Source organism: Centroberyx affinis, unplaced genomic scaffold (assembly GCF_046629955.1).
Source record: "Centroberyx affinis isolate AG114_WGS23_722 - 3 ecotype Tasmania unplaced genomic scaffold, CSIRO-AGI_Caff_v1 ptg000843l_1, whole genome shotgun sequence".
Taxonomy (NCBI): domain Eukaryota; kingdom Metazoa; phylum Chordata; class Actinopteri; order Beryciformes; family Berycidae; genus Centroberyx; species Centroberyx affinis.
Window position 1 is genome coordinate 110,389 of NW_027279439.1, and position 26,025 is coordinate 136,413.

Sequence of the window (26,025 nt, forward strand, 5' to 3'; positions counted from 1 at the left end):
CTGCAATAGAAGCACATTTCCCATCAGGTCACACATATGTATATGGCATTATAGAGGTATTAAATGTATGTTTTCCGATGGACATTTTGGCAAAAATGTAACAGTCTGAGCCGTAAACACATTTTGCATATAAAATATTTTGATAGAGCAGCTTCCTGAAGTAGAATAGTTCACTTGACAGGTAGGTTATACTGTAAAATATTATCTGCTCGACTCTGCAGTCAAGTGTTTCTCGCGTATAGCGGCTGCCACTAGTGTGTAGCCTATTAATTGAAAGTGATGTGCACTTTGACACGACTTAACGTTGTCGGCATACATAATGCACAGCAGTAAACTCAAAGTATTCAATCATCCCTCATTCCTGCCATGACATATGTGAAACAAATCCACAGATTCGCCACTTAGAAAAAAAATAACGAGGGGAAATATTTTGTACGTAGAAATGCAAGATGAATTGCTTTATAAACGTCTCGCAAGAGCTCGCTCTTATATTACAGCTAAACTTTGATTAAAACGAACATACAGGCTCCATTTTAATCTGAAAGCCGAGAAATAGGTCCTGCTTTGTCTGGCGAATGTGTCAACACGCGTCCATGGCGTACAGCAATGGTTGCCCCTTTTGTTCGGCGGAGTTCCTGAATTATTCCCATCACAATGAAATCATTGGGATATTGTATAGGTTTTTAAACATTTTCACTATATCTACGATACGTGTGATCTCATCTGGGATTATCTGATTCATTAAAATCGATCTGCAACCCTTCCGATCTGGTGTGAGGTTTCGCAGCACGCAGTCTTGAGGAACGCGGAGTAGTAAGTGTTTATAATCTAGATCGCTAAATGGTTGAAGACTCGTGGTGTGGCGAGTTGGGGCACATTTTCACTATTTGAATGCTATAATTATTTCTGTGGTTTATGTATTCCACCTTAACCAATTACTTGCTGAAATACTTAGCTATGAACCCAGATAGCATTAAAGTATGAAAGGTATCACTCAAAACAAGCCAGCTTTCTCATTCCACTTAGCATTTCAAATCTGTTTGTATTTCGTCAACGGAAAGACTATTAATTGGTGGATAGACCTTGTTGAATGAGTAATCAACCTAATCATACATGCTCCATAGCCTCCTAGTGTGGTATCATGTTGGATAAATGTTGTACTGTCATTTAGCTGCTTAGTATCTGGGATTCAGAGGGTGAGGTCATTGTGGAGGGAAACACTGTAGCAGGCTTGATGAACACCTACAGTCAGGCTATGTTGTATGTAACTTGTTAACTTCCTCTGTGTTATTAGTGTTATTTATTACAGTGTTCAAAGGCTAGATGTAAAATTGTATTCCAAGCGTATACCCTTTTGAATGCATTAACTAGCTGGATTTTAGCACGCGAATAAAGCTACTGTACTGAATGGAACTGGGTATCAAAATTGAGCTGAGCAGAACACACGTCTGTTCAGATTTAAAAACGCTAGCTAGTTAAATTGGGTAACATTAACCAGCGACATAATATTTTCTCTGTACGCTATTTGGAAACGGACTCAGTGTTGTTGTTTGCTAGCTGCCGTTAGCTTGCTCGCTAACAGTGTCAGGCTGCTGTGTTTCATTGTTTAGAGAGAGGAAGCAGCAAACGCTCAGGCTAACGTTAGCTAAAACCGACTGAATTTAGTCCGTTTGCTAGGTTTGGGATTATTTTCATTTTTACTGATGCCTGTTGTCCCTGTCGTTGATTTTAATAAAGGTTGAAAGCCAGCATTAATTTATTGCCAAATAGATTGTAACGCGTGTAGCTAATCACACAACAGCAATTGAAGAAAATTGTAGCCAGGAACAGAAGTGATAACATATTAGCGTACACCTGTTATTGACGAACATAGAGAACATATATTTGGTTGCCATGGGGAAAATGAGTTCCATGGTCACGTGACTGCAACAAAACAGGTGCACAAGGTGCAGGCAGGATTTGGCTAGACTGCTGTCATTAAACATGTTACAGTTCAATGACTAGCTAGTATCTAACTGCTCCATTATATTTTGAATACATTGAAACAAGAATGAAATCCCTTCGTTTGATCCTCCCATGGTCCTCCTTTGCATTTCACCCTGTGTTCCAGATGTAAGCTTGAACAGCATCTGTCCCAGCAGTGGCCCTTGGCACAATGGGGCTGGACTTTGACGTAAAGACGTTCTGTCACAACCTGCGGGCCACCAAGCCCCCTTACGAGTGCCCCGTGGAGACCTGCCGGAAGGTCTACAAGAGCTACAGTGGCATCGAGTATCATCTCTACCACTATGACCACGACAACCCGACTCCTGCACAGAGTATGCCCCAGAAGAAGAGGAAGGGACGGCCTCCTCGCGTGTCACTGGTGGGTTCGGGGGACGGGGACGGAGGGGGAGGTAAGGGCGGAGGGCCAGGGCAGGGGGGGAACACCCCTGGCAGTCCCAACCGGTCGGAGCGCTCTCACTCCCCGGGCAGAGAGACGATGACCTATGCCCAGGCACAGCGCATGGTGGAGCTGGAGATTCAAGGACGCATCCACCGCATTAGCATCTTTGAGAACATTGATGTGGTGTCAGAGGAAGACAGTGATGCGGAGGACCCTCCATCCTCTGGCGGCGGCGGCGGCGGCGGGGGAGGGACGTGTAACGGTGGAGACAGTGGACCCGGAGGCAGCGAGGCAGGAGGCAACGGCAAAGACCGGCCAGACACCCCAGCTGCTAACGGGGGCAAATCCACTCCAAAGTCTGGGAAGCATAAGAGTAAGGAAAAGAAGAAGGAGGGCTCGTCCCATCACCACAGCGCTCCGTCTGGGCCTGCAGTCAAGCTTCCTGAGGCGGTGTTCAGAGAATTGGACCAAGAGAGACCTGACGCCCCTCCGCGACCCTCGTCTTACTACAGGTAAGATGATGGTCTTTGTCTGCATTGAGAATGTATTGATAAGTACAATAGCAGGTACGATGAATTTGTCTTTGTAATGTGGTATTGTAAAATTATAAGTACAGTGGTGTCATGCTTATTGACTCTCACTTTCTACAAGGACATATACAACTTCATGTATAATGTGAAGGAAGCTGTGTAAGTCATGCATTTAAACAGTAGACTATCCATATGCTCTACTAAATATGGCATCACTGAAATAAACAAAAATCCTCAGTATTTACATTCTGTATATTTGCAGATGTATAGAGGTAGTTGTGGTGAGTGAATAGAAGTACCAGGTTGTGTGAGAAATAAGGTTGAGCAAAGACAGCTCGGGTTATAAATAACCTAAGTAATAGTCAAAGTGTATAGATAGATACACAGTCAGAAACAAATTGGGGAATGACTCACCACGTTTGCAGTTCACCAGCTCATTGTTGTGCATGTAATGTGAAATGAGTTTTGATGTCAAGTTCTGTATACTGTTTGGTGTCAGTGTGAAATTTATTTGAATCTATCATTCACCCATGTTGCTCTTCCCCTCAGGTAGTCCATAACCAGCCACATAACCACATTTACCTCTCCTTTCCATCTCCGGGCTTCAGGTACATTGATAAGTCTGTGGAGGAGCTGGATGAGGAGGTAGAGTATGACATTGACGAGGAGGACTACATCTGGCTCGACATCATGAACGACAAGCGCCGCAGTGACGGTGTGACACCCATCCCCCAGGAGGTCTTTGAGTACCTCATGGACCGCCTGGAGAAGGAGTCCTACTTTGAGAGCCACAATAAGGTACCTGATTCACTCACTGAAGTATTGACGGTAGAAACTGCAGGGAAAATGTTATGTGTCCACTGAAGCATTTAATGAATGCACCCAATTCTCCGCCCTCCCTCCTCCTCCTCTCTCCCAGGCGGACCCCAGCACACTGATCGATGAGGATGCTGTCTGCTGCATCTGTAATGATGGAGAGTGTCAGAACAGCAACGTGATCCTCTTCTGTGACATGTGTAACCTGGCAGTGCACCAGGAGTGCTACGGTGTGCCCTACATCCCAGAGGGCCAGTGGCTGTGCCGCCGCTGCCTGCAGTCGCCCAGCAGAGCCGTGGACTGTGCCCTCTGTCCCAACAAGGGAGGGGCTTTCAAACAGACGGACGACGCGCGCTGGGCACATGTGGTGTGCGCCCTCTGGATCCAGAGGTGAATGTACACATCACACGCATGTTCGAACAGGACTACATAATCAACTTGGTATCGTTTCAGGACTGAGCTGCTGTGCGTTCTGCTGTGTTCTTCAGGTCTGCGCTGCACAAGGCCTTCTGCATGAGTCTGCTTTACTTCAGAATCGCTTTAATTTTCCAAGCACAGTGGCAAGGAATTTGACCTTGTTAATTGGCACTTACACATTTCAAAGACTTAGAAGATATTACACAATACAGGATTGACAAACTAGTCACGGAACAAAGCATCAACACAGAACCTCACATATAGTGCAGACAGACCTACAGTAGTAAGTTAGTAAGTAAACTTACCAAGAGGATGCATTGAAATTCGAACAATTGTTCCAGTATAGCAGCATTGGCATGCTGTTGGTCGCAGCACCGGTATAGTCACAGATGAATTAAGTGCAACTGGGTGGGATGTAGGATGAATAGCAGTAGACGCATAAATGACAAATGTGCGAAACACAACCAGGTTGATATAGCCTACTGAATGGCCTATATCAGTTTCCATGTGCGGATTAGCAGGGCTCAGTCAGTCTGTCATCTCTTTACTAGGGTTGGGTAATAGTGTACTTTCTGCTGTCAATCAATTGTCATTGCATGTCATCGCAGATTCACAATATTTTGTCTATGTCAGGGGACAAAGACAGCTGAACACACACACACACACACACAGTTTGCATGGATTAGGTGTGAGGACCTTGGATTGTACTGTATCTTTTAAATGGGCAAAGGAAGGGACATTTTAAATTGAAATCTCAAATTATAGTATAAGTCCTCCAGTCAAGCAAAAAATATCAGATGGCGGTGCATTCCCAGTAGGAAGCATAGTACAAGACACTCAAATGGGACAAAACCACCTGGAAAATGTTGGCTTGTGTTTATTCACTAAATAGCTTACATTTTAAATCAACTTGAGTTTAAGTTTTTGTGCCCGTGTGTACTTCCTGTGTCAGCGATTCCCACAGAAAATGTGTTCGTCAAGGTTAAGTAGCTGACTAACCTAAATACTTAAATAACGCACAGACTTAAGTTTTTCTATCTGCCTTTTGTGTTTAATATGCAGAGGTGAAATTAGTTTACATGGTGTTTGAAAAGTTAAATTCATAACAGCTTATCTGTAGGTCAATTAAGTATAGGCTGCCAGTAAATACAGGGAAGAAGGAAGTGCAAATGTTGTTTGCAATGGCATGAAGGAAATAATTCCAGGTAGTACTTGGTGACAGAGCAACATTTTAGATAGGCTATTCTGACATTATTGCTTTAATTTTAGTCTAAGTGGTAACAACCCTAACTTTATTGAAACAATGTGACACTGTCTCCCAAAATATGTTCCTTATTGGTTGCAATGTCACTTTTGTCCAGCAGATGGAGGAGGATTTTTTTAGGGCTTTACAGTTGTTGCAGTGTTCTTTTGTTAAGGCAGCTATCTATGCTTGTCAAGAGACTTGAGCTGGGAAACATTTTAAATGGCCAAATATCAAAGTAATTTAAATCGGCAGGGAATTTCTACCGGCAATGAATTCAGTCTATCGCCGATACCCAATGTATTCCTCTGACCCTACTCTTTGCTCGCCTAACCCTTTGGAATATAGTTGTACTGAACTGAATTGTGCTGTCTTGCTTCAGGTCTGCTTCGCCAACACAGTCTTCCTGGAACCGATCGACAGCATTGAGCACATCCCTCCTGCACGCTGGAAGCTCACCTGCTACATCTGCAAGCAGCGCGGCTCGGGCGCCTGCATCCAATGTCACAAGGCCAACTGTTACACCGCCTTCCACGTCACCTGTGCCCAGCAGGCGGGCCTCTATATGAAGATGGAGCCTGTCAGAGAGACCGGGGCCAACGGCACCTCCTTCAGCGTCCGCAAGACGGCCTACTGTGACATCCACACGCCCCCGGGCTCAGCCCGACCCCTGGGCGGAGTAGGAGGGGCCAGCATGGGTCCTCCCACAGCGAGGGGGAGCTGGAGGAGGACGACGAGCCCAGCATCGGCCACGATGACGACTCCAAGGGCTGGAGCTCCGAGCGAGCCAAGAGGGCGAAGGCCAAGTCCAGGCTGAAGATGAAGAGAGCCAGAAAGATCTTAGCTGAGAAAAGGGCTGCTGCACCTGTGGTGTCTGTGCCCTGTATACCCCCCCACAGGTACGCACACACTGTTGCACTGGTATGTGCTTCACAGCTCCAAGGTGGTGAACAAACTTGTTTATATAATACTGTGTTTGGGGCCTAGTGGTTAGAAAAACTGTCCTGTAACAGGAGAACCCAGGTTCAAGCCCCTGTTTTGGCATACATCCACCCTGCTGAAGTTTGAAGCTAAGAATTTCACATACAGCGTCATCAGGCTATTTGCAACTAAAGATCCTTTTTTGTATTGAATCCTGGTCCTGGGCCTTAAGTGTGCAGGTACAACCACATATAGCCTATATGCTGAGTTTTTCACTTAAGCTTTGATGACCTCCTTGCAATCTCCAGCACCTCTTGACTCGTCGTATATGCTGTGCACAAACCCTTGTCTCTGTTTTTTATAACAATAGTGTTGTTATCCTCCAGGCTGAGTAAAATCACCAGTAACTTGACGGTACCCAGGAAGAGCCAGTTCATGCAGCGACTTCACAGCTACTGGACCCTGAAGAGGCAGAGTCGCAATGGTGTTCCTCTGCTGCGCCGGCTCCAGACCCACCTGCAGTCCCAACGCAACGCCGACCAGATCCCACAGCAGCCCGCATCACAGCTTCCTTCGGTACCTTGTGTTACTGTATTATGTATAGCAATTAATTGGAGTGTTTGTTGCCGTGATTGCCTCATCTGCTTGCGTAACACGTTTTTGTGTATGTGCGTGTTGGTGCTGCAGAGGGACAGCGAGGAGAAGCAGTCTGCCTTGAAGGAGCAGCTGAAGGCGTGGCAGAGGCTGAGGCACGACCTGGAGAGAGCCAGACTGCTGGTGGAGCTCATCCGCAAGAGGGAGAAACTCAAGCGGGAGACGGTGAGACACTTGATACATTTCTAATAGGAATCGCTAATAGGAATCAAAACCTTAACTCCAGCAGTGGCAGTACTCCTCTACTCACAGAGCTTTATAGGGCAATCAGACACCATCTCAGTATTTATACAGTACAGTCTACAACCCACTATAGCTGTTTAATCATGAATTGCTTTCCATTTGTCTACTTTCCTGCAGTCTGCCATTCACTTACTTCGGCTGCAGACAGCCATAGTGGCCCAGTACTCTCCTGTGCACTCACATACAAGCGTGCAGAAACACACACACACACACAAACACACAAACATGCACAAGCTCAGGCTCCATTTCTTGCAGTTTGTCTTGAACTTGTACTTTTTATTTTGATCCCTTGATTTGTTAACCTTGTTTTATCTCTTTGTGCCCTTTGGTTTCTGTGAAGCACTTTGTGACAGATGATGTGTTTGTTAAAAGCACTTTATAAATAAATTGGAATTGATTTTGACCACACACGCACACACATACACACTTCTCTGCGCAGACTCCTCATCCCTATACTTAAGTTCTTCAGTTAGCAGGTGTGTTTGCATTCTGTCTTAAAGTTGTGTGTGTGTGTGTGTGTGTTCAGATTAAAGTGCAGCAGATGGCGCTAGAGATGCAGCTGACTCCCTTTCTGGTGCTGTTGAGGAGTACATTGGAGCAGTTACAGGAAAGAGACACTAGCAACTTTTTCACTGAGCCTGTACCCCTGGCAGAGGTAAATGCGCACACATACACGCACACACACACATACACACACGCCAAAGAGGTGTGCATATTCACTTTAACTATGGTTCCACTTGTCATTTCGATGTGATTTTTGAAATCTGACTCTAGAATGTGGATTTTATGAGGTCACATCGCTGTATGTCCACACTTGGCCTGAAAATGGCTGTTGTTTGTCTCCTGTCGCTGTATTTTAAGTGGTGTCTGTATATCTTTTTTTCTGCTTTCCCTTTCCAACTCTTTACATCGCTTGTATTGTGGCTGGATTGCATCCAGACTGCGTAGAATTCCAATCACAATGCAAGTCTGACCACTTCATATCTGATCCAATAGCAATGTGAGCAAAATCTTTTTTGTCCGTCCAGACCTGTCACCTAATGTGTCTTGGCGTAATTGGATGTTTAATGTTGAATCAAAAGTTTAACCTCTGTCTAACTTCTTCACACTCATATCCGTACTCATGATTCACTGTACAAATACATATGGTCATTTAAACACACAGGTCACTCTGCCTGTTTCTTTACCCCCCACTCTCCAGGTACCAGACTACCTGGACCATATTGACACTCCCATGGACTTCCAGACCATGTGGAACCTGCTGGAGTCCCATCGCTACCTCACCTTCGAGGCCTTCGAGGCCGACTTTGGCCTTATCGTCAACAACTGCCTCAAGTACAACGCCAAGGACACGGTCTTCTACCGCGCTGCCCTGCGGCTCAGAGAGATGGGCGGCGCGGTCATGAGGACGGCCCGGCGCCACGCTGAGCGGATAGGCTTTGACTACGAGACAGGCATGCACCTGCCCCGAGAGCCAAGCCCAGACAGCCAGCACGATCGAGAGAGAGACAGGGAGAGGGAGCGGGAGCGGGAACGAGACAGGGAGAGGGAGCGGGAGAGGGAGAGAGAAAGAGAAAGAGACCGACCATTGTCCTCCAATGAGGAAGGTAAGTGATGCTTCACAAATCTCTGCCAGGGTTTTTCCTACATCGGGAATTTTTTGGCAGCCACCAAGGTCTTTTCCACTAGCATCCAAGTCAAAAATTGAGGGAGTGACAAACCACTTCAAACTTCAAATTATGTATTTTTGGCCAGCAGATGGTGCATGCCAGTCACTGCCAAGCAGAAGAAATGGCAGCAGAAGGCTCCTCATTGGTGGTGTACACTGGGCTTCAGACTATACTGCTTGTTTGTCTAAAAACAGAAACTGTATCCAACTTGGCAACTTCATCACTAGATTTAGGGACCCCTCGCCCCCCACCCCCAAATACTTTCTTGAACAATGAACATATTTTTTTGAAAATAATGAATCCCAAAGCGTTTGGCAACAAATCCAGGGTCTGCAGGTCCTGAAGTGTCTTGAATGTGATAACCTACATTCAAGGCCCCAAAAGTCCCTGTCAAATAAAACCTTCAGTTCAGTTTTTGAGATCTTAAAAATGTTGTGGTTTCTTTGTTTGCTGTGTTTTTTTAGTTAGAAATCAGCCCATTCACATAGATGGTGTTATATTTCATTTTAACTGCCATTAAAATTGTGTTGGCAAGTCTTTGATTAAACTTGATGTAACTTGCAGACATGCTGAAATCAGGGCAAATGCCATCCACCTTTCTGCTAGTTTCAATCATATTTTCAAACTTTGTTCCTTTACCATTATTGTCTTTCTCGCTGTCTTCTCTGTGAATGTGTTTAATAGCTCTTTCCCTCTCCATGCCTCTTGCAGACCTGCTCCTGCCAGAGAATCGACGCCGGCTGCCGCTGGAGGAGCAGCTGCGTTTCCTCCAGTCGCGTCTTGATGAGGTCAGCTCGGGGAAGCACAGCATCGGTCAGTCCCGCAGGGCCAAAGCCCTGAGAAAGGAGATGACGGTCATCAAGAGGAAGCTGGCCCACCAGCGGGAGGGAGGCTCTGGTTTGGGGCCCAGGGACTCTGTGGGAGGAGACCGCGGTTCTTCGCTCCCCCACCACCCCTCCTCTACGGGACGCCACGATGAGGGGGGAGAGAGCAGCAGCCAGGAGATTAGTGGCAAGGGTCAGTCTTGGAGGATGTATTAATAATTATAACCACAGCCACAAATAATAATGTATCTTATTTTATTATTATTATTTTATTTTATTTTATTTTATTTTTCTTGTAAGTGCTACAAGAAAAAAAACAGAAAAATAAGCAAAAACTGAACATATAAATAGATGCATAAAAATACATGTAGGGGTAAAAGCATGTTCATGTAACAATTTATTTTGACTTGCATTGTGTATTATATACATAACTTGGGGAGTATACAGATTGTAATAATGCATACACACTCCCGGCAATGTTGTACCCTATTCATTACATGCTGAAGGCAGTTATAACCCTTCCTGTGTTGAAGGACACAGTGATTACTGTTAGTTGTTCATATGACTCATATGTCTCTCTCTCACTCAAGATCTGAGTGTCTCTTCATCGGCCTTGGCTCCAGAAGTGGGCCGTCGAACCTCTGTCCTCTTCTCCAAGAAGAATCCCAAAACGGCCGGACCCCCCAAGAGGCCAGGCCGCCCCCCCAAGAACCGGGACGCTGGTTACGGCGGGACGGGGGTGAGCCCCAGCCCTATCGGCCCCCCTCAGCTGCCCCTGCTGTCGCCACCCAGGCCGAGGAAGAGACCCCGCAGCCCCCACAGCAGCTCCACCTCTGAGAGCGACAGCGACAACGATGACCTGCTCCCAGGTACAGCAGCATCACGCAATGTTGAGTCACACGCGCATACTTGTGTTTATGCACACATAGATACTAATAGATAGATAATACATAGAACCTTTTCTCTCTCTCAGATTTGCCAAGTAATGGTTTTGATGGAGGAAACCAGCCGGTAACGGAGAGCTTCCGCGTGTACAGAAATGAGCGGAGTCTCCCTCGTTCCAGCTCCGACTCCGAGTCCACAACCAGCAGCAGCAGCAGTGCAGCTTCCGACAGGACCAGGTGATTAGTACACACACACACACACACACACACATGTTCAATAGTTCAACAGGGCAATAAAACTCGAGAGGGTGTTCATTACTGTGATTATGGATATGATGTTTGCAGTAGTGTTGGCATCACTCAGGTAGCCATAATCACAGTAAAGTACATCCTCAAGGGTATTATGGCTTTTATACAGTGTTTAAGTAATGCTATACTGTACATACACAAGTATAAAAACTAGGAGCATGCAAGAGAGATCACCAATAAACAACCAATAAAGCACAACTAGCCATACTTCATGGTAATTAACAGCATGGTTAGAACACATCTTTGACCAATTAGATTGCTTGACTGAAGCTGCCTGTTGTATAAAGATATTTGAATCTTCTTTTGGTAACACTTTATAATAACCATCATTAATAAATGGTAAATTGATAGTTAATTAAACTTTAGTTAATAGTTATTTTACTGTTAACAAACAATGAAATGATCATTAATAATGTTTACTAATTATTAGTAATGCTATAATTTATGTTATTTTATCATTCGTTTGTGTAATATAAAATAATTTGTTTATAAATTATATATTGTATCATAGCTTTTTACTCTTTTTACCGTCTCTTATCAGCTATGATACAATATATCATTTATAAACATGATTTTATATTACACAAACTAATGATAAAATAACATAAATTATAGCATTACTAATAATTAGTAAACATTATTAATGATCATTTCATTGTTTGTTAACAGTAAAATAACTATTAACTTACCATTTACCATTTATTAATGATGGTTATTATAAAGTGTTACCCTTCTTTTTAGCTAGCTGACTGACTTCCCTCCCTCTTCTCTTCTCAGTACTACTCCCTCTAAGCAAGGCAGAGGCAAGGCGTCATTCTCTCGCTCGGCCTTCCAGGAGGACAGCAGTGAGGAGACATCAGGCACTGAGAATGACTCCTACTCTGTCGGAGGCTCACGAAGCGTTTCACACTGTAAGCAGATTTTCACACACTTGAACACACACACACACACACACAGATTTCAGTACATACAAATAAATGATTTGGTATGAATCTCGATATATAGTTACAGGAAAGCTAGAGTATGTTTGAGCAGATCACTGATTCAATATGACTGCATTAATTTTTTATTTGATCTGATACAAATTCAGTGTGAGGGAGGCCAACGCAAAGATAACTAGTTATGTTCTCATTTTGACATTTTACTGTGACACATAATGTACCTTTGAATTTCCTCTGGAGCTTGACAGCATAAATTAACTTTGCAATTTTACATTGTTTCAGCAAAAGGGCCAATTTGACAGATGAAAACCTTCATTCCACCCCACCAAAAATAAAGGATAGGGCAGATTAATCTTTATAACGTAAAGCATCCAAATAGAAGCACAGTATTCCTGTAAATTAAACTAAATTGTGACAGTCTGTCAAGAGAAAATGCACTCATCTCTTTTTTGTTGTGATAAGCACTTATCGCAACATCACATGCACAGAACCTTCGTTTAGCTAGAGGTGAGATTTCCTAATGCTGACTGAGTGTCTTCCTGTTCCTGTGTTACTGTCAGTGGTGCGGAGCCGGAGCCGGTCGGGATGCTGGATGACCTCTGATGACTACTCCTCTCTAGATGCTCTGGACCTTGTGTGGGCCAAGTGTAGAGGCTACCCCTCCTATCCTGCTCTGGTGAGACACACTTCCACCAATGTCGACCTATTATAAAATTTAAAAAAAGTATAGACATCTGGCAGATTCATGACCTCTTCTAACTGTAGGTCTAACTCTTCTGCCTGTAGATCATTGACCCTAAGATGCCCAGGGAGGGGGTGTTCCACCGGGGCGTCCCCATCCCGGTGCCCCCCGTGGATGTGCTGAAGCTGGGGGAGCAGATGACCCTGGAGGCCAGGGAGCACTTGTTCCTGGTCCTCTTCTTCGACAACAAGAGAACCTGGTCAGTGCATTGGTTCATCTTGTCCACTCTCTTCTTCATCCACTCATTAGGTATTCACAGCGTAGCTGGGAAGACCTATTGTTTCTGGACGGATTCTTATTATTATTATTAGGTCTTCACAGCGTAGCTGGGAAGACCTATTGTTTCTGGACGGATTCTTCTTCTTCTTCTTCTTCTTCTTCTTCTTCTTCTTCTTATTCTTCTTCTTCTTCTTCTTCTTCTTCTTCTTCTTCTTCTTCTTCTTCTTCTTATTCTTATTCTTATTCTTATTCTTATTCTTATTCTTATTCTTATTCTTATTCTTATTCTTATTCTTATTCCCTGATTGTAAATGGCTCTAGCTCAGCGTCTGATTGGTCAAAAGTTTCCAAATTTGGCACACACATAGCACACCCCGGTAAGCAGGTCTCCAAGCGGTTTTGTCCCATTTCGGCCACAGGGGGCGCTATAGCGTGCGGCGAAACTTAAACGGTCCTCCCGGCCGCCCCGTTTGACCTAGATGCTCCAAACTTGGTATATAGCTGTCATTTGGTCTGCTGAACAAATTTCAAATTGGGACCCATAAGGTCCGTCTGGATAGATTTTCCGCCATCTTGGAAATTTGGAAAAACCTTTGACGATCTTCTCCTCTGGAACCGTAAGTCCGAACGACACCAAATTTGGTATGCGTGGTCCATGGACGTGCCCGGACAAAAATTGCATTTTTCGGAACGATCGGGAAAACGGCGGTCGCTGTACCGGGCGGTCGCCGTACTGGGCGGTCGCGCGCTGTGAATACCTGGCGAGGCTGCTTGCAGCTTTAATTCTTCTTGCATGTCACTCCACACTGCTTATGTCTTTCTCTCTTCTACTTTCATCCTCTCTGACTCTACCTTAATCATAAAGCAATGTTAAAAACATGAGACGAAGCACACGTGGCTTTTGATGTTACTGGATGTGTGCACACAAAGCTGTAGCGCTACAAGTTCAAAGGAAACTGCGCTCTCAGTACTGAAGTGCGAGAACACGCGCGCCGTCTTAGCAGAAATAGGCCAGACGTGGTTTGAGAGAATAGAGGAGGGGAAAAACATGCTGTATTTTAGGTCATAGTGTGCAGCACGTCAAGTTATTTTTGCATGTAAGTCAGAAATGAAATGAATGAAATCTGAGAGACGTGGTGAGAAAGACCAATATCATTGACAGGTCAACCACTTTGAGTTGATGCCCTCTAGAGTGCCAAAACTCAAGAGTAAAAGAACCAAAGACTCATTTATCCCAACTATAGTTAAATTGCTTAATTTGCACATTAAATGGTTTAGCTTGTTATGCCTTTAGAAAAACTTTTATTGCAATCTAGCAAGCTGTTAACTCTCTGTCTGGTCTTATCAACAGATCTTTGTGTAGTATGTGTTGTGGAGATGTTACATATTTCATTGTGCATTTATTGCATGTTTTTACTGCAAACTAAATTTGCAAACACGCTTTTGTGTGTGTGTGTGTGCAGGCAGTGGCTGCCACGCTCCAAGCTGGTGCCGCTGGGTGTGGACCAGGAGCTGGACAAGGAGAAGATGCTGGAGGGCAGGAAGTCCAACATCCGCAAGTCAGTCCAGGTGGCCTACCACCGTGCCATGCAGCACCGCAACAAGGTGCAGGGAGACCCCAGCAGCGAGACCAGTGACAGTGACTGAACACATACACACACACACACACACACACACACACACACACACACACACACACACACAGACACACACAGACACAAACCGCATGTGTTGGTCTTTCCAGGTGTTTTCGTGGTGTGTGGGATTGTTTCTCAGTTGAGAGCCCAGCACTACGTACCAGAACAGAAGAGACAGTGCCAGTAGCACCTAGTGGAAAGCACATCCGCTACACAGGCCCCAAGACACACACACACACACACACACACGCACCTTGCCACGTACAGCCGTATTTAATCTGACATGTAAAATATTGTATTTAAGAGAATTGAAAAAAGGATATTAATAATGATAATGGAAAAAATGATACTATGTCATCATGATTCAGAATATTCCTTGTATGTGGTTGATATATGTTTATGAACAAATGAAATGATGGTCTACAGACACAAGAAATGAACGTAGTATCACACTATGATGCATACACGCAATCTCTGCCTCTCCCTGTCATTCTCACATATACACATACATTCACACGTCATTTTACATTTGAACAGGGAAATGCATAAACTGTACATTCGGATGCACACGCTGCATCTGAATCACTCCAGCACGTCTTCTTCACGTCAACCACCACCACCCCCCTTCCCCCCAAAACCCCGGTGCTAGTGTCCAGTCATTTGTCAGAGGAGCACAAGGCGAGGCGGCACACAGCCAGTCAACTGTGAGCAAACCAATTTCCTGTTATTTATTCTCTTACTCTTCTTAACAATGTCCACGGGCTTGTTTCATCATGGACTACCGCTAATCACTCCAGCGACACGCGGCAACATTGTGCAGTCCTTTCGTCCATCCTACGCTGTGTGTTTATCCCGTCTCCTGTTTTTACGGTTTTTGTTAATGTCCGTCTGTGTCACGCAGGCCGCTGGTCAATGAATAATGAGGACTAATTGAACCACATGATCGCCTCACTGTCTGTCTTAGTCTCAGGCCGATGGCTTTAGAACTTTTATATATACAGATTGCATAAAGATAGAAGTTTAATAAAAAGAATTGAGTTTTTTACACTTCTTGGTTGTGGTCACTGTGTGTCTGTGTGTGGAAGAGTGGAGAGAGAGTTCAACCCTTGAACCCATCACCAATCAGCGTGAATACTCTGTCTTGTTCCTTATTGCATGCTGAGAGGATTAATGTGGAATATACCTTTGTGCTGAACAGAAATTCTTACCTGCCCATAACTTACTTCCCAAGAAATGATGAGTCATAAGTGTTTCTAGAGAAATATTACACTCCTATGTATATTGACAGCAGACTGAAATTCAAGTGCAAGACATTTGCATTCAATGAGTCAGCTTTCATGCAATGGAGTGGGCAAACCTGTGCTTTAGGAATAGAGAGGTAAACTTATCCTTCATTTAATATGGTGCAAGTATGTTTGGCATCTTGAAGGCTTACATAGGTATATTGCACTCTTCATAAGGTCCTCGGGCTTGTTTCACCCTGCCTGGGGGAGTTGAATTACAGGAAATGTCACAGCGTGAAGACAAGTGAGGCTTGTGCACAGACGCGACTGAGATAATTTATATGCTGGGTGTGGGTGAGTGTGTACAATGCTGGAAACCCTGTGTCCTCAAGTGCTGCTGCGAGATTACATGGCCGAGTGCTTTTGTTGTGATTTTGAAGGTGTGACCATGAGCGCGGAGATACAGCCAGGACGTAAGTGCTTCACACTCTGGTGCAGGTTTCCCGCTCTGTGCCATGTCCTACAGTACATACAACACAGGCTCACAGACACTGGTTCTTCCGGTCCCTCAACCTCTTTACATACACACACAAACACACACACAATGTCTCATGAGCTGATGCCACCCGCCAGCTATAACTTTTGCACCGATTGTGCGTGGTTCATAGGCTACAGAAGCCGCATAAGGACACAAAACCAGGCAGCCTATCAACTAAGCCGGTCGGTAGGGCGCTCATGGATTTACGTTTTGAAAAACAAAGACAAATATCTTGTTTGTTATACTGTCAGAGTGTCCAGACAGCTGACCGAATGGACCTGTTGTGGTCGCAAACATCAATATCCAACTACAGTACAGTAGGCTACATGTTGGGATGTAATGTAACCACTGATAATGTGATAACTTGTTAAATTCTAATAAAATATTTTTCTCAATAGGTCAAAAATGTAATAAAACCTGTTAAACTACAGAATAACGTACATAATAACATCAACCTGTGATTTTTTTTTTCATCTTGAAGGCTTACATACTACGTATATTGCACTCTTCATTAGGTCCTCGGGCTTGTTTCATCTGCCCTGGGGGAGTTGAATTACAGGAAATTTATTTTTGAGCTATTACACAATTAGGCAATATTATTATGCTCCAATATTATCACTTCATCAGTTAAAAACATGTTACACCCCATCCAAAGTAATGAAATCTATTGTTAATGTTGTGAGGTTGTTACATTTTCCATCACTTTAATACAAGAACAGGTTTTATTAACATTTTCAACCCATTTAAAGGCACATTTTATTCATTTCAGTTGTCAGCCACATGGGCGCATTAGACTCTGATGACAAATGCCTAATGACCGCGGTGTGAACTTCCTCACCCTACGCCAGGGTGTTTAAGTTTTTCCACAAGACAAAGATCCCCCACCTAACTAAAAACGCCCACTCACCACAGTTCTCCCTCATATGTCCTCACTGACTAAACAGCTGCGGCCAAAACAACACCCATCGGGGTGCAGATGTCTCGTTTCCTGCCCTGAACAAACACTGTTCGAGCGTGAGTGGAAACAAGAGATAAGATCAGCCAGGGATTGAGATAGAACAGACTTGAGACGGGAGATAACATCATGGTGTTGCTGAAACCAGTGTTTCTCTTCATTTAAAGCCATGTTTCAGGGCAACCGTGATCTTTCAATTCATGTAACTGTGTAACTGTATCCGCCACATCTGCTCTGCCCTATCTCTGTACACACACACACACACACACACACACACACACACACACACACACACACACTATACTGCATTCAGTATGTGTCTGCGTTCAGTGTTGTTACCAGAGGCCCTCTCAAAGGTGTGTGTGTGTGTGTGTGTTAAAAAGAGAGCGTCTTCATACAAGCAGGAACATAGTAAAAGACCTCACACAGGCATTGAGGTAACTCACTGAAACCATGACCCAAATGTGGCTCCTACTTACTGTCAAAAGTCAAAATTTTCGGGCAGCATTGTGCTTATTACAACAGAAACATTTCCAGCCCGGGGGGGGGGGGGGGGGGGGGTCCTTGCAAAAAAAAAAACAACCTATAGTAGGCTGATCATATTACAAATTATACTACATACCAACAAATATCACAGCAAAAAAAAAACATAACGCAAAAAAGCCTCTATTAGAGGATTAAAACTGCCGTAAAGCACGATAAAATCACTGTAAACTCACTATTGACTACCACAGACATAGTAGTCCCTATGGGAATATTATGTTCCGTTAGGGTGGGACTCGACAAAGTTCCCTGAAGAGGTAAGCCTATGTTTTTTTTTTATGTGTGTGTGTGTGTTATGACCGTGATCCAGTCTCGTGTGTGTAGGTGGCTGCTGTCGGGGACAGGGATGAGAGGCGGGGCTGAGGAGGCAGCGATTATTCATCCAAAATGAAAAGCGCCACCATTTTTAGTCATTTTGGCCAAGCATGGGAACTTAGAAAGACTAGTGGAGGTAGTTCATAGTCCGACAGTTTCCATGCAGTGTTTCTCATTCAGTGTGTCACTGACCCGCTGGACAGCAGCCTATTGGTTTAGCTGCTGATTACAGGGAAGGTAGTTGGGTAAATTGCGAACATTCACCCCGTGGCTACTTGGATGGTTTCAACGAGGGCGCAAAATCCAAGTTTGTAATCTGGATTATTTTTACCGACAGTGTCGCGCCACATTTCTCGGTTTCAATGTGGTCTAGATGTTAAGATGCGTCTCGGAAACGCGCTGGCATTTGTTGTCGTCTTGGTGTATCCAGTGCGGCTTTTGATTGCCGTGAAAAACATAAGATGCCGGGTGAGTTGGAGCTTGTTGATCGTGAAGTTTTATAGTGAAGTCTTATTCTACATAACCCACATATAGGCCTAGTGTGTCTGTGGTACTGAGTAGTTACTTTATAGCAACCTTTTCAATTTAACCTCACATGCCATCAATTTAATTTTTGGCGTGATGTTTGTATAGCGTAAAATCTGTTAGCATAGTTCTTTTTTACTTTCTTTTTTTTTTTTATAAGTGTTTCTAGCCAAATAGGAAAAAAACGTTAAACCCCAAATATAAAGTACTGAATGGCAGCCTTTTTCCCCCCGTTTTTGTGCTAAATAGCTGTAGGCTATCCATATGCTGTTATATTGGAATTGAGTAAGTTTAGTGAATTCTTGATATTTCCTTCATAGTGACCCTCATCTTTCTCTTCCCTTCACTTTAGATGCGAAATCAAAGTGGTAAGTTTTTAAATCTGTCTTAAATCATGTCTTATTTGTTCTCAAATAGCAGCATGGGCCCTGATAATGAAGATGATGATGAGCTGTAGTTTCTAGACTCAGAAAGCATGGACCTTCAGGCCTTTCTTATGGTGGCAGTATATCACATTAATGTCTCATCATTTAGTGAATAAAGCATGTTGTTGTACTAATGATCCTCTCTGTTTGACCAGATTACATGGGGGGTCATTGCCACCTGAATCTGTCCCGAGTCCAGCCCCCTGAGTCTGGGGAACCGTACTCTAAATGTGTCAGTGCGCGTGTTTGGATGAGAGCTGATGGTATGGAGTCAAACCAAAAATACACCGTCCGTCCTTTTATCTTGAACACATGCAACTGTCCAGCCATTTTATCCATTTTCAAAACTGTCATTGTTGCATTTCTGACAAATGCTGATAAGCATAACAGTCACACTGTTTTCTTCTAGATTTCCATAGCGACCCCAAGATTGAAATCCTCTCATCAGTGAGATTGACGATTAGGCCCAGCATCAAAAAGTCAAAAAATAACGATCAGGTTGGGCCTCTTCTTTCTGTACTTTCCCTGCACTCTGTGATTATGACAAATGTGAACTGAGAGTCTTGTTCTAGGGGAAAACTTTAGTCACCATCACGGTCTTTCTCTCTGTTTTCAACTCTGTCTTTCTTAGGCTAGCGTGAGAGGGGGAAGTCAAGGGGAAATCAATGTCAAGTGTTCCCGACACATCAATAAGAGTTTTACCCTGGTAAGATTCATTTTCTAGATTCAGATTCTTGAGCCTCATGATGATGATGATGATGCTGATGATGTTTTGTTTTGTTTTGTTTTTGCAGTGGGAGCTGGTGCATGATTGTGTCATGGCTGAAGCACAAAGTGTTGTACATCTCTTTTTCAGCACAACGTCAACAAACTGCAGCTGCAGTTACACAGTGCCAGGTAGTGAAGTTTGGATTTCTGCCACCACTCGTCTTTTCTCACCTTTTGGATCTCATCTTTCCTTTCTGCCGCCTGCAGCGCCTCTTTAATCTCCCAGCCCTCCCTGCCTTTGTCAGACTTTCTCCTTCATTTCATCCTCATCAGAGCGGACCGTCCTATGTCTATATTATGCAAAACTAGATTTCACCTCCGAGCTATGATGTTGTCCTCATATCCTGTGGCTGTGTTGTTTGTGTGACTTAGATCCAGTCCCAGAACCTCATCTGTCTGTGGATCAGCAGTCTAGATCCATCAATGTCACTGTGGAACCCGGAGCCAAAGTGTACACCAGATTGTGCTACCAAAAGAATCCGGAAGAATGCATCGACCAGTCGCCTTCCACCAGAATTACTGTATGTGTTACATAATATGCACTAATTTTTGTGCACTAAAGAAAGAAAGCAAGGGAGAATGTTTTTTTCTTACATCTGTGTGTTTTGTTTTAAAGATTGATCCATCTAAGTCTCAGTCAGCCATTCTCAACATCCGTTACCTGCTGCCCTGTGTCTGCGTGCAGGTAATCTCTACTCAAAATTAGCCAGAATTCTCAATTATAAAATAGCATAGTCCTTTCAGTGTGTCAGCCTGTTTTCATTTGGAGACCTGCCTTTACATGTCTTGTCTGCATGCACAGGTATATTACACCCACCGAGATGCCCGGAGAGTTACTAAGTGCCCGTTTAAAAATAAATCCCTTGGAGGTGAGATGACTTATGTCTTGTTTAATTGAAAAAACCTTTCTTGAAGGGACAGCTCATCAGAAAAGTTTAGCTTTGTTGGCATTGTTTTGTGATTGGTAACTATGAGATCCATGGTGAGTCAGAAATACAAATCAGTATGTGGCCTTTCATATATTGGGTGGAGTCTACTCTCACAGTCTCTCTCACAGTTTGTCACAGTCTCTCTTTTGCAAAACTAGAAAACAAAATGTCTTTCTCATGCTACTTTGTAGATGTTACAATTTGTAGCCCTTTACTTACTGTACATGTCATTAGTTACTGAGTTCATTTGCAACACAAATCAGATTGGGACACCAGAATCCACCAATATAAACAATCATCAATTATATTTTCATCCATTATTGCTTTTATCCCTTAGAAGACATCACTACTACTATCATATAATTTACAATAGTATGATACTGTTTACTTTGATGTATACTATGATTGATGTGGGTAAACTGAATTTAGGTGGGTTTACCCTCCGCTACATCCCTGGATAATACACAGTGAGGCATGTTATTTTCATGGTGTCGTAAACATTAGTGTCCAGCGATTCTTCAATGTACTGTGTGTGTGTGTGTGTGTGTGTGTGTGTGTTTGCACATGCAGCGGTCAGAGATGTGTGGCTCTCCAGTGAAGTCACGCTGTTTGAGTCCAGTGTGGCCTGGAGCTCTGAGTGTCCCGCCAGCTACCTGAAGCCCTCTGCCTCCCTCTGCTGGAGACAAGACACACACATCTGCACACCCGTACTCAACTCAACACTAGAGGAGAGAGAGGACAGACAATACCTGGTAAGTGTGGCAGGACTGGCGATGGTAGTGGTGATGATGATGATGATGGATGAATAACTAAAATGAATAAACCTTTTCAAAAAACCCCACTCTCTCCCTAACAGAAATATAACATATCTACCGTGGACAAACACCCTCAGATGTGTGTGCAGGTGAGAACCAGTCAGATGTGTGTGTGTGTGTGTGTTCAATTGCCTATTGTCTCCCAGCTGCAGATGCTCATCTTTGTGTTTCATCTTTGTAGTTCTCTCTACAAGACAGCCATAACATCTCTTGCCCCTTCCAGTCTGGTGAGTCTACAACGGAACAAATCTTTAAAATCTGTAAAAAAAAATCCTGTATTTGTTCTGCTTATACAACAGTCCTAGGTTTGACTCTATTACGCTCCTTCTCTCCCCCAATACCCACTCTCTCCTTGTCCTCCACAGATATGTCTTCATGGGAGGCACACATTGGACCTGGTTGGCAGAGTGTGATTGTGTATCTCACCTCTTCTGTCCCGGCAAAGTTCTCGGCTCAACTCTGTGTCCTGAACGAGAGGGGATGTACATCCAGAGGGCATGTTCACTCAGTAAGAACGGTAAGTGTGTGTGTGTGTGTGTGTGAGGGAGAGAGAGACAGAATGGACAGAAAAAGAGTGTTCAACCTTACGAGTGTGTGACTGCTATGATATGTTTTACAGGAAGGGAATACTATTGAGACGCAGATGAATGTGCCTCTTCATTTCCCCGCTGAGCAGCTGTGTGTGCAGGTAAAGAGCGCGTCGTAACCCCATGCAGGGCTGAGAAATGCCTTTCTGGCAATTGTGCCTTTCTTTCTCTCTCTTCTCAGTCTTCTAATGTGGTTTTCTGTAGGTGTGGCAGTCAGATCCTGCTCTGCATGGGAAAAGAATTCTGTGTCCTGACTGTGAGTTTACTCAAGATATATACACACACACACGTATACACACACACACACACACACACACACACACACTCCAGTGTGCCCACATGTGTCCACAGTCGTACACATACTTACAACATGAACACTCCTACCAAGTAAATACATCTATACCTTTTCTGTTTTCCTACAGACACACACAGGAGATGTGGTATGCTTGCTGTGGCAGCCTTGGTATTTGTGGTTGTTGTGGCATTGCTGGGAATCCTCATACACCACCTGACCAAGAAAGGAGCTCCAGGTCAGTTCAATTGCCTCTTCAAAAATGTGTTTATGGTAGTGAAATAGTAACCCTTGTTTTTGACATTTTGACATCTCATTTAACGTGGTTATTATCTCTTGGTTTGCTTGTATGGTTCCATTTTCAGCTTACTAATAACACTAATTCTACTATTGTCTAGCAACTTTTCGTACAATTTCTGTGCTATGCTAACAACACCAAAGGGAAAGTTGAAATTCAGCAAACAAATCGTAAATTTCCATTATTTCCCCTCTTTTTTTTTTCTTGTCTACTTTCTTTGCCCATCCTCCCCTACCTGTAGGTTGGCTGTGTATCCAGAAACCAGTGCTGCTGGTATGCTCATCAGAGCAGTCTGCCCATGTGTCTGCTGTGTGCGCGTTGGCCTCAATCCTGCAGGGGGAGCTGTGTGCCTCAGTGCGCATGGCTCTGTGGGCCCAGAGCTCACAAAGGCAGGCTGGGGCTGGAGTGGCAGATCTGGGCCCACTTCCCTGGCTGTATGGACAATGGGAAGCGGTGCGTAAGGCACAAGGAAAAGTGCTGATCATTTGGAGTCCTGAAGCCAAGAAGTCCTATGACAAGTGGAGAGAGGAAAGGGCAGAAATGGATAGGAGTGACAGAAAGAAAGAGGAAAACAGCAAAGTGGAGGTGAGACATGAGGAAATGAGAGTAGAGATAGAGAAGGATTTGAAAGTAAAAGAAAAGAAAGGAAAGTGTAGAAAAGAGAAAGCTGCTGGGAAAGAAGATTCTGATAAGTTATTTGATGATAAAGCCTGGGACCCCCAGAACGTGCCCTCTTCAGTGACGGGGCCGGTGTTCATGGCTGCCCTGTCCTGCCTACAGGGGGCACTGCAGGAGTGCAAAGGTCATGGAGTTGCCTTCGTCTACTTCCAGGGCCTGGGCCACAGCAGGGACATCCCTAAGGACTTCAGAGGAGTCCCTCGATACTGCTTACCACAGGACTTTAGGGGTTTGATCCAGGAGCTGGGAGGGATGGCAAGAGGGACAAGAAGTGATAAATCTGGGTGGCGCTGCTGGCCCAGACTCCTGTCCAAAATACTGTCACTATGGTTGGCACGGCGACTGACCCACAGACTAAGAACATGGCTTCCACAGACACAGACTCAAGGAAAGAAAATACAAGGGCTGAGGCTTAAGTCATCACAGGAAATGATGTCAGAGAGGACACAGAGCAGGCTCAAGTTACCACTGTCAGCCAATATGACAAGGCCAGGAACTGTGCAAGAGCAAGAGCCTCTTTACGGGTCGCCATGGAGAAGAGGAGAGGAGCTTGACTCTCAGGTTTCACCTACCTGACGGGGACAGACTTGCAACATGATGCAAGGGACATGGGGCCCGGTGTTACACTGTGGGCACTTCAGCGCCGCTCACTCAATAAGAACTATTCATTACTCTGCACCAGTATGTTAAAACGCCACCACTTGTTTTGCCTATTAAGAAAAGGTAAATATTCTGTGATGTCTCCTGCATTTGGCCTCAAACAGAGTCTCTTTATGTTGTGTTTTGACCACTGAAGCCATACGCCTGCCTTATCTGTGTAAATATGCTAACCATTATGAAAAGCTGGTTGCAAATTGAACACAGCACTTTAGTTCATGAATGCCTTCAATGTGTGGATGTGTTGTCCCAGCACAGGTGAACTGTGGTGCACAGTTATATCGAAACTCACCACCTTGCATAGGGCTTTTGTAACCAAAGTTTTGTGCTAAACCAAAGCTTTCCTTGGATGTACAGTATTATTCTGCAGCAAGTGAGAAGACGGAGTTGGCAGTTGGCCATATCTTATGTTTGAAATGCTTACAGTTGCTCATATCTTGCAATTCAGTTTTACTCAACTTCAGCCTGTTATGTGTGATTTTGAACCAGTACCAGTCTACTGTAGTTCTCTTTAGTGGACTAGAGTTAGGCTACAGCGGTTCCAGTACACATGCAGTATTTTGACACACTCTACCTCCTGTATGAATTCTGTAGCACATATAACTGACATTTATCCAAGGTTATGAACAAAAAGCAAGAAGACAGATTTTCTTTCTTTCACTTCTATCAATATTTCACTTTTTTTACCCAGGCATATTGCAACTATTCATTCAGCTATTGTTCTGCTCATAATGATATGATTATTGGTATCATAATGAGCAAGAAGTCTCGGTTCTCTGTGTCCCTACTGCATATCACAACTGTGGTTAACATACGGTATACCTCAGTGTCTGTGTGCCCACCCCCGCCTCAGAGAGAGTGAGCCAGTATTATTCAAATATCATCAACGGCAAATACACTGAACAACGGCTACCTCAAAATCTCAGAGCATTAGAGCTAGAAAACCGTAATTGTGGTACTTTCCCTTATCAAATTTTAATGCAGGAATCCCATTACTAAAGTCCAACAGTAAACAATATGCAAAGCAAGTTTAAACTGTACAGACGTTGTTTACGAAGGTCAGGTGGGTGAGAAGATGTGGTTTGTCAACCAGACAACAATAAATCCACTGCCCCTTTAAGAAATATTTGTTCAGTGTTATTGTATTCAGAATTTGTTCACATCATTTCCTGCTTCACATTTTTTTTTTAAAAGGCGATGAAGTGTTATATTATCAGCACACTGTTGGTATAAACTCTTGTATATATGTAAATTAAGTAATGCCTCATTAAAAAAACTTTTGTCTATAATTATTGAAAAGACTGATTGTGTTGGCAAGAATTGGCACAGAAACATAACGTTTCTGTGGAAGCAGCGAAACTGAATCTGGTTTGCAGCGTTCAGATATCTTAAAATGTGCTTTGTCATAGCAGGTCCATTAGCTGAGTAACACCATGCCACCATACTACTAATGACAATGATGAATGTTGAGTGACAAACCTGCTGGACAGGATGGATCAGGAAGTGAACAGCTGTGACTAGATCACATACCTGCTAGAACCCATTTCTGCAACAACATCTCAAGTTCATCACACAAGAAATATTTTGGACCCGCCTTAACCAGGTTTACACAGAATCTAGAGTTTACCCACCTTTTTAGACATAAATCTTAATGATGTAAATTTATAGTGTAGATCATAGTAAGTATCAAACTGATGATAATACAGTCATAAGGGGGGGAAAAGCATAAATTAATGTTTTTTTTCTGTTCTGAAAATATAATAGATTTTTGTTTATATTGGAGGTTTTGATGCCTTAGTTTACTCACCTTCTCACCAACTACATCACTGGGAATTAGCTGTGCGCCATGTACTGTGAAGAGCTGAACCACAGAGCTCAAGCTGTGCCAATAGCGGTTTGCCAGGTAGACCTACCACACTTGCTCATGATGACAATAAAACAGCATATGTTTCAGATCAGTGTTGTTTTTATTTATCATTGATTCTCAAGCAAATGCAAGGCCCGTTGATACACATACTCGTGGGCCGCAAACATAGCAGTT

General features: G+C 43.8%; 2 protein-coding genes across 2 annotated transcripts; both read left to right on the plus strand.

Moving 5' to 3' along the window:
* Positions 1-603: 603 nt before the first annotated feature.
* On the plus strand, positions 604-15,545 carry brpf1 (bromodomain and PHD finger containing, 1). Its single transcript, XM_071521004.1, is given in 21 exon segments — positions 604-813; positions 2,111-2,356; positions 2,420-2,612; positions 2,685-2,898; positions 3,525-3,714; positions 3,836-4,122; positions 4,221-4,249; positions 5,102-5,130; positions 5,775-6,074; positions 6,077-6,291; positions 6,700-6,864; positions 7,003-7,132; positions 7,737-7,865; positions 8,412-8,734; positions 9,593-9,901; positions 10,302-10,573; positions 10,678-10,825; positions 11,675-11,808; positions 12,399-12,514; positions 12,625-12,779; positions 14,263-15,545. Coding segments are annotated over 20 exon segments (3,723 nt in total). The 5' UTR covers positions 604-813; positions 2,111-2,155; the 3' UTR covers positions 14,447-15,545.
* Positions 15,546-18,128: 2,583 nt separating this feature from the next.
* LOC139645316 (uncharacterized) lies at positions 18,129-25,603 on the plus strand. Its single transcript, XM_071521007.1, has 17 exons — positions 18,129-18,478; positions 18,888-18,903; positions 19,116-19,223; positions 19,370-19,458; positions 19,592-19,666; positions 19,755-19,857; positions 20,101-20,249; positions 20,345-20,413; positions 20,531-20,597; positions 21,228-21,409; positions 21,514-21,561; positions 21,654-21,699; positions 21,838-21,989; positions 22,092-22,160; positions 22,264-22,315; positions 22,482-22,589; positions 22,891-25,603. Exons 1-17 carry the CDS (start codon positions 18,392-18,394, stop codon positions 23,901-23,903), a joined length of 2,433 nt encoding a protein of 810 aa, XP_071377108.1. The 5' UTR covers positions 18,129-18,391; the 3' UTR covers positions 23,904-25,603.
* Positions 25,604-26,025: the final 422 nt, after the last annotated feature.